Source organism: Ictalurus punctatus, chromosome 18 (genome assembly GCF_001660625.3).
Source record: "Ictalurus punctatus breed USDA103 chromosome 18, Coco_2.0, whole genome shotgun sequence".
In the NCBI taxonomy this organism is placed as follows: domain Eukaryota; kingdom Metazoa; phylum Chordata; class Actinopteri; order Siluriformes; family Ictaluridae; genus Ictalurus; species Ictalurus punctatus.
The window spans coordinates 24806630-24816073 of record NC_030433.2 but is presented as its reverse complement, the minus strand read 5'-3'; the positions used below and the strand labels follow the sequence as shown (position 1 = coordinate 24816073).

The window sequence follows — 9444 nt, the reverse complement described above, 5'->3', positions numbered from 1 at the left end:
TTTTTTCCCTGATTCAGTAATTCTGACGTAACTGGTCGAGTGAGGCAGCTGATGTGTGGGGTAAAGTGTAATGCTGGTGAGAATGCAAATGAAAGTGACATGACAAAAATTATATATTGCTGTGCATCTAGGAAACTATGGAGAAGAGTTCATAACAAAGTAATGCAGTTGTTACAGTAAGGGGCAGAAAAAACAACGTAGTGCAGCATGCACACAGCAGTAATTGTTATCGGATATAAATAATAAATTCCTCTTAACATCAGCCTGGTTTAGAGACAAAAATAATTATTACTTTATTTATTTAATTATTTATTTTCAATGCCGTACTCCTTGACAACACATGATGCATTAAAACAAAACTAAACATGGATGACAGCGATTCAATCTACATGATGTCCAAAAAGTCAGGAAGTGAAAGGAACATGTTGGACAAAATCTGTTAAAACACGATGCAGCAGCTGAGTAAATGTGTAGAGCGTAGTGGTGACTGTGTAGAGCAGACGTTAATAAATATGTAATAAATACAAAATGAAGTATATTTAGCTTTACTCACTGGTTCGTGACTATTCCTGACATTCGTAAAGCAGTGTAAACTTGACAGTTTTTAGACTTTCCTTATTCATTGTCCTAAAAGTGCTTATTAGTGAAGTAAAGATTAATAAATAACATCAACAACAAAAAAGATTACATCTGGGGATCCTTGTGAAAATTAGATGCTCTATTAGGAACAAGATCAATTACCACAGAAAATGATCTTTTAGTAGTATTTCAATTATTTTGAAACTCTTAATAAAAACATACACACTGTATGGTCAAAAGTTTGTGGCCACCTGACCATAACACCCATATGTTGCTGAATATCTCCACATTCCAGATTTATTCTCTCTAATATAGATATATATATATATTTATATTTATATATATATATATATTTATATATATATATATATATATATATATATATATATATATTTATATTTTTATTTATATATATATATATATATATATATATATATATATATATATATATATATATATATAAATAAAATATTTTGTTATTAAGCCAATTTTGAAAAATAGATTTATTTTAGAGAATACAAAATTGTAAATAATGTTCCGTATTAAGTAAGGGCGAGACAAAAATTTTAAAATTAATCCTAATTAATTGTAACGTGTGACGTTCGTGGCTCGTGCGCAGAAGTAAACAATCCTTCCAAAAATTATTTACAATTAAAAATGTTTTATTTTACATAAGAATTCATGAAAGATAATTAATTGTACAATAAATATTCTAAAGTTCGCGGTGACTCAGCACTAACACGGTCGGGGGGGGAAAAAACCTTAGCCTATCGATACTTCCGGTATTAAGACACACACCCCCCCCCCCCCCCCCCCCAACCCACTGACTCAGCTGCGTCGATCAACAGCAACAGGAGATGTGATTGGACAAGCCAGCCAATCCGCGCGCTGCAGGGGCGGGATCGACCTTTGTCAGAATCTGGGCGACAATGCATGATAACATGAAGTAGTTCTTCTGCTTCTGGTTTTATTTATTTATCGTTCTACTCTGTAGGTAAGTTAGTCATTAATTTACCCAGTTAATATTGTTTATTTGTTAACTTATGCCGGAACGGAAGTGTTGTTTTTAAGCAGTTGGTAGGGGTGCTATGTGACAGCTAGTTATGTTTGCTAGCAACAGCTAAGCTCCTCTAGCAACAGCTCAGGTTGGCTAGCTATTAGCTTCGATAACTAGTTAACTAGGGTTAGGGTTAGAGGGGTTAGAGATTAGAGATAGTCTAGAGATTGCTTTGAAAATTCAGTAGTTTGAATTTGATGCCAGTTAAATAGATGAAGGCAGATAAGTTGTAATGTGAGACGCTTCCAGTTTGAGATCTCACCTGTGTGTGACGTGTGAAGTGATTACTGTACATTTCTGTTCAAAAGTAAACAACGCAGACATCCGGTCATGATTGGGATTCTGCGCACGCGCACTGCACTTTTACACGCCCACCATTTCATCATGCTTCTGCATATTTATATTTTATGATCATAAGATCTTATCAGAACAACTGTAGTAGTTTTTTTTTTTTTTTGATAAAGTCACAAAATCCTTTTTAGTAAGTAAAAGTTTATTGCGATGTGCCTAATGGGCTTCATTCAACAATGAAACACAGAAAGAAATAAAAAGAAAAGTGTAAGTAATTCAGAACAATACAAACTCTAACACTGTACACCAATAACAAGTTTACAATATACATGAGGTATACTTTATAACGCAGGACACAATTCAATACAGCATGCATAGAGTTCACAAAAGTGTTTACAGACAATACACAATATAAATGATGATGATGATGATGATGATGATGCACAACACAACACACTGCTGTGTGTAATTTATGACACCGGCATCGCAAATAAGATTTCTGTTTGACGTGGAAGAACTGTACTGTCTTTTAATTGTTGTACAAAGTAAATCTTATAAATCTGCCCTACAGTCAGAGTTTAATAATACAGGACAGATCGTTAGAATGGGGACGTGAGAGAACAAGAGAGAAAGAGAGAGAAAGAGAGAGTGCATGAGCGAGAGAGTCTGAAGATGTGGTTTCCTAAAGTTAGGACTGCTTGTCTGCATGCTCGCCCAAATTCTTCTCCACCATCAAACGTAGCATAATATGTGGCGTAAAATGACTAGTTTTATTAAATTTCCAACATGAACAGTGTAAGAACAGTTGGGTTATGGGTAGAAGAGCAGGTTATGATGTGATCCTGTTTGAGAAAGCAAGTTGTTTAATATTTTCCTTTCATGTTAATATTAGTTGATCGATACCGATAACTTTTTTACCGATATCGATAACTAAATTGAGCAGTACCTGCCGATTAATCAACCGATAGTTTTTGAACGACATCATAACATTCCAGGTAAAATATTGCTGAACTTTATTACAAAAATAAACAGTACTAACTGTACCATGAAAATGTCTTTTAAATTAAATAAATATTTAAAAAAAATATTAAAGTAAGCAAAAGATATACAAACTGAACCAAAAAGTAATGATCCAAATAAATAAAAATAGGGACGTCCAAAATGAATCAAAAAACACTTGAAATAACACTCCAAAATTAGTCAGTGATGGTCTTTATTTTTACGCTCTGATGTGGCAATTAGACAACACTCGCAGACTCGTCCTCCGAAGGTAAAAAGGTTTATTACAGAAAGATGGTTAATACAGGAGAGAATAAAGCAGGATAGAATAATGAGAGCGCTCTGAAGCTGAACCACTACTATACATATCAGTTGATCTTCGCCTTTAATTGGCCGTTTCTCGATCTGCGATCTTGCATCCTTGTGAACTCGTTCTACGTCCTCATCTACCACCGAAGTTCAATTCCAATACAAGTACTACTAGACTATAGTCCCCAGGACGCATGAAATTACCCGGATGTGTTCTTGAAACAGAGGATGCATCGGATGCAGACCTGAGCGCACCGAACCCGCTTGAAGTCCCAGAAGTCATTGCGGCAAAACAATAGCGGATGACTGAAACCTGATCCATAACTAACATCTTTTTAATGACAGTAATCTAAAAAGGATGATTTTTATATACGATTTATATTGAGATATATATGAGGTAGTTGAAAAGTCAGATTTATCCCTCAGAAGTATTTTAATTAAATTACACTAGCTTCCATTCTGAGGTAACAGTAAACTCATTAGTTAAAGTTAATTAAACATTTATACGTGTTTAAATCAGCCAGTTTACAGTAAATCTATTAACCAGCTGAAACACAGAGCACTGAAGAGACGACGGTCCTGTCGCACTACTAGAAATGTTCTGGGATGTCCATTACGCAACAGGAAGCTCACATCTCAATTCTCACAAAGATGCGTTCTGTGTCCTCATGTCCTTCTGAGTTCGTTCTTCAAGGTCACCTGGCATGTCCGGTCTTCACCAGAACACAGGTCCGTTCTTTGTATTATTAGAATTGAGAAACAGCCGTCGATTAGCAGCTGTGGCTCCTGATTGTCTGGAACGAATACTCGCATCCACGCAGGCCGTCAGCGGATAAGATCGGACACGCCCGGTTTAGTATTGTCGTAATTCTTGCACAACGTTTAGATACTTCTGTTATACTTCTATTTATCTTCGTGTTCAGAGTTAAATTCGAGTCCGTGTGGTGTGGCTCAATGTGTGTGATATTTAAACGAATATCCGGTCTTCTGTTCCATCAGGAATGTTCCAATGTCTGAGGATCAGGAAGCACAGGATGATGAGCTGTTGGCTCTAGCGAGTATTTATGATGAAGAAGAGTTTCGCCAAGCCGAATCAGGCCGGGAAGGAGAAATCCATCTGTGCCTCAAGCTGCCCCCCGACTTCAGGTTGCAGGTCAGAGGTGAGGCGATGTTAGATTCAGTCTAGTGTTTAAACCAGACTCTGATTTCTCCTCCCGCTTCTCACCTGCGCTTGTGTGCCTTTTGCCTGGACAGGGGAGAAATGCGTGGAGTACGACGTATCGTTTCTGCCTCCTCTGCTCCTGAGTTTCGAGCTTCCTGTCGATTATCCTTCCTCATCAGCGCCGGTGTTTACGCTCAGCTCCAAATGGCTCTCCAGACTCCAGGTGAGGAACAGATTGTTGTGAGTACGGCTCAGAGAGCTCGGTGCCGTGCTGTTATGTGCAGGAATTGTTTTTAGATTCTCACTTGGTACATTCTTCATCACGGCCACAGCAAAACATGTTAAAACTGTTTGGTTTATTGAACGAGACTTTAATTGATCAGTTATGGAAACACAATTATATTTCTCAAACAGGATTCCATCGTTTTTGAAAGAAAGGTATACAGGTGTTAAAATTCAGGTGTTTAATATAACAACAAAAAAAGCACATACTGTGTTTGGAGTGTACGTGTGTTAGTAGCATGGCTGGGAGTGAAGGGAATAAAACTGGCTGGGAGGGGCATAAGAAAAGTTTAATAATTATAAAGTGTTTCATTCTCCCTCCACCTTCCCTTCTCTCCACCTTCTCCATTTATCAGCTGACGTCTCTGTGTAAATGTCTGGACAACCTGTGGCAGGAGAATCAGGGAAGCGTGGTGCTCTTCACCTGGATCCAGTTCCTCAAGGAGGAGGCTTTGGACTTCCTGGGTCTGCAGTCTCCTCTGGATATCCACAGTATCAGCAGCAGCAAACATTCTCCGCTGGAATGCTGCAGAACCGACGGAGCCGCCAAGCGAGTCGAAAATGCAGGTAAGGAGAAGAAGAAGCCATCAGAGCTGGACCCTCGCGCGGTTCTGGAGGCCGAGCCGCACGCCGACCTGCTGCGTCAGCTTCTGGACTTCGACGAAGCCCGGCGGCAGAAGGTTTTCGACAGTAAGGTCTTCTGCTGCTGGATCTGCTTCTCTGAGAAGCTGGGCTCCAGCTGTGTGCTCTTTAAAGAGTGTCAGCACGTTTACTGCAAGGCCTGCGTCACGGAGTACTTCCAGATCCAGATCCGAGACGGCAAAGTCCAGTGCCTTACATGCCCCGAGCCGAAGTGTACTTCTGTAGCCACGCCTTCCCAGGTATCCTCTTATACCTGTGCGTATCTGGAGCATCGTTTCAAGCTCATTTAGCGAATATAAATATATTAAGAAAATAAATTATTTAAATCACCTGGATGACTGAAAATCAGGTGACATATTTAAATAATAAAATGCCTATAACATTAGACTGACATAAACGTTATATACACTAATTATTGTTTTCTTTTCTCTGATATGTAGTTTGATTTTCTGTTTCGTACGCCATCAGAGATTCACACAAAATCTGCAGTTTGTCTTCTCCCAGCCTCGCAGCGCTGAAATCCCTAAACGCTTCCTGTTCACTATGTAAAGCGATTTCACGAACACCAGCCTTTAAAACAAACACAGTTTTTATAAAGAATTAGACAATTTAAACCCAAACATAAAGCACGGATTTATTCTGATCCTTTTTCAACATCAAGCAAAAAGATTCATTTATACAATAAGTTTAAATAAAAATAAAAACATTCGATTTGCCTTCAAATATGTAAATCTAAAAATATTCAATTAGAACAGTATTTCAATTGTGAAATTAATTCTGATAGAAAGAAATCCAAAAACATTAAACATGTTTAAAGTCCCTGTGAAGCGCCTTCGATGTGTTGACTTAACTTCCACTGAACCAGGAATTATATTAATAATAATAATAATAATAATAATAATAACACATTTATGACCCATGTGTGCTGATATAATTTCTCTCGCTCAGCAACGGCAACGTGATTTATATAAAGTTGGGGGCGGGACACAGAAAGCATTTGATTGGACAGAAAATCTGACGAGAAGCTGAAGTGCAGAATGATGTCATCACAGCGGTCGAGCCATATGTGCGCTAGAGAGAGATTGTTTTGGAGTGCACGAGCATATAGATAACCTTAAGGCCAACATACAAGACTAAAAGCCACAAAACTTGAAAAGTGCGAGCAGAATGGCACTTGATTGTATTTATTTTGCTGCGAGTGTGGTTACGGGGTCCATATTGTCTAAAAGTGTAATAAAGTGAAGTGAGATTTGAATGATGCCATCGGGACGTTAAGGTGTCCGAGCGTGACGTGCTCATGCGTCATTCACAGGTGAAACTGCTGGTTGGGGAGGACGAGTTTGCGCGCTACGATCGCTTGTTGCTGCAGTACAGCCTGGACCTGATGGCGGACGTTGTGTACTGTCCTCGCGCTTCCTGTTGCATGGCTGTGATGCTGGAGCCCAACACCACCATGGGCCTGTGTCCATCCTGCCGCTACGCCTTCTGTACGTTGTGCAAGCGCGCCTATCACGGCCTCTCGCACTGCCCACCCACCATCAGTAAGCCGTCACTTTTACTGATTATAACTTATATATTCGTAATAAGAGTACGACTGCTTCAATAACTTACAGAATAAACAAGCAAATTAATATCTAGCGGTATAAAGTGCGAGCGCACAGGTGTGACTGTAAACAATGAAGTGCGATGAGGACTTAAAAACTTAGTGTTTCGTGTTTTAACTTTTTTAGCAATTCTATTTTGAGAGATGTTAATCTCATTAATCACTCCTGAGAAGAATGAGCAGATATAAGAGCAGAGAAATGTATTGAGAAGAATATGTTCAGAAGCCATGCTTCTCAGCAGTCCATTTATTTATTTGTTTGTTTGTTTGTTTGTTTGTTTGTTTATTTTATTTATAGAGGAGCTTCATGACCTGCAGGAGATGTACCAGGGGAGCTCTGAGGAGGAGAAAAAGTTCTTGGAGCAGCGTTTTGGGAAGCAGGTGATCCAGCGTGCTATAGAGGAGTCCTTCAGCAAGGACTGGTTGGAAGAGAACTCTAAAAATTGCCCTCAATGTGGCAGTCACATTCAGGTCAGCTCCACTGCTGCATCTTAAAACCATGACCTGTTCAGTCGCTTTAGATACAAAGTAAACTGTTTACCTGTTCAGGTACACTAACACACGAAATGACTTCCACTTAAAGACCTGAGGAAATAGAATAGTGTCTGATTACCTTCGCTATCAGAATCAGAGTGTGAGTTCTGAGCACGTGTGTGTGTGTGTGTGTGTGTGTGTGTGTGTGTGTGTGTGTGTTTGAGTCACTATGCGCCCCTGGTGCAGTAGAACAGTCGTGTAAGCAAACAGCTCCGTTGGAGAGTTTAATCTCTAAGTTTAAAATAATATTGAGGCGTGACGAGCGTCACACTGACATCCTGAGGCAGATGCAGGACCTCGGTGAAGTTCAGTCAGGATACAGGACATACATCCTTTTCTTTTTTTCATAAAACGCCTTTTAATATCATTAAGGAGTAATCCGTGATGAGTAAAGCGGTTATATATCCGTCACAGTGATGAGTAAAGCGGTTATATATCCGTCACAGTGATGAGTAAAGCGGTTATAGATCCGTCACAGTGATGAGTAAAGCGGTTATAGATCCGTCACAGTGATGAGTAAAGCGGTTATAGATCCGTCACAGTGATGAGTAAAGCGGTTATAGATCCGTCACAGTGATGAGTAAAGCGGTTATATATCCGTCACAGTGATGAGTAAAGCGGTTATAGATCCGTCACAGTGATGAGTAAAGCGGTTATATATCCGTCACAGTGATGAGTAAAGCGGTTATAGATCCGTCACAGTGATGAGTAAAGCGGTTATAGATCCGTCACAGTGATGAGTAAAGCGGTTATAGATCCGTCACAGTGATGAGTAAAGCGGTTATAGATCCGTCACAGTGATGAGTAAAGCGGTTATAGATCCGTCACAGTGATGAGTGAAGTAAAACACTCTAATCGTGCTGCTCGTGTTGTTAAACACGCTGATGAATAATCCTCGCTCCACACTTCCGTATAACTCTGGACAGGATTAGGTGTAATGTAAGTGTAAGGATCCAGCTGCGTGCTCTGTACATCTCATCACTCTGTAAAACTTAATGTTTGAATATAAACTGAATGAAAGGTGGAAGATATTTCAGGTGACGTTTCTCCTCTCGTTTCTGCAGAAGATGGAAGGCTGCAACAAAATGACCTGCTCCTTCTGTCACAAGAACTTCTGCTGGCTCTGCCTGGTTCCTCTGTCTAAAGTGAATCCCTACAGCCACTTCACCAATCCCAACATACCCTGCTTCAACCAGTATGATTCCTCCACCCTCACCTCCACCTCTACACTGATCTCCTCCACCCTCACCTCCATCCCTCACCCTGTTTTAAAGGTGTATGGTGTCTTCTCTTCCTTTATAAAACATTTTCGTTCTCTTTCTAGATTGTTCCAGGGTGTAGAAGCAGAAGATGAGTTGTGGAGTGATGAAGACGAATGAAAATGAGTTGCGTCCCACCAACTGGAGCTGCACGAATGTACCAGTGCACTAATACCTGCTACCTGCTCTGTGCATCCCATCACTTTACAGCCATGTTTTATTTAATTTATTTTTGCAGTCGTTTCAGAATCTGATGAGTGATCAGCTCGGTGAAGGGGATTCAGGAACGCTAACGAGCAAAATGGAGCTCGTTATTTGTTTGAAAAGAAGCCGTCGGAGGCCTTCCTGTAATTTCACGAGCGCAAACCGTTCTTCACAAAAACATTCTTCACACTTCTCTCTGTTAATGTTCGTTGTGTTCCGAGTCGAGTAATATGGAAGAACACTAAAGGAGTTTATTCTGTTCATGTTCTGTTTACACGGTAGAGGCTTTGACTGTCACAGTGAAGACTATTATTACAATATTAGCATAAATGTGCTATTATGGAAGTAATTGTTTTCTTATTAAGTCTGTTCTTTTTTCTTTGATCAAGGTTTATTGAAAACATGAATACATGTATATAGATGTAATCATGTACACAGCTTGACACAATAAACACACATGAACCCTGCCTTTTATTTACATTTAATACACACAAGATTAATTGCACGAATCACTGATCAGCGA

General features: G+C 39.6%; 1 protein-coding gene across 1 annotated transcript; it reads left to right on the top strand.

Moving 5' to 3' along the window:
* The first annotated feature begins 1426 nt into the window (after window positions 1-1426).
* On the top strand, window positions 1427-9388 carry rnf14 (ring finger protein 14). Its single transcript, XM_017492849.3, has 8 exons — window positions 1427-1573; window positions 4235-4395; window positions 4490-4620; window positions 5036-5560; window positions 6634-6862; window positions 7223-7395; window positions 8523-8653; window positions 8783-9388. The coding sequence occupies exons 2-8, from the start codon at window positions 4245-4247 to the stop codon at window positions 8835-8837; spliced, it is 1395 nt and encodes a 464-aa protein (XP_017348338.1). The 5' UTR covers window positions 1427-1573; window positions 4235-4244; the 3' UTR covers window positions 8838-9388.
* Window positions 9389-9444: the final 56 nt, after the last annotated feature.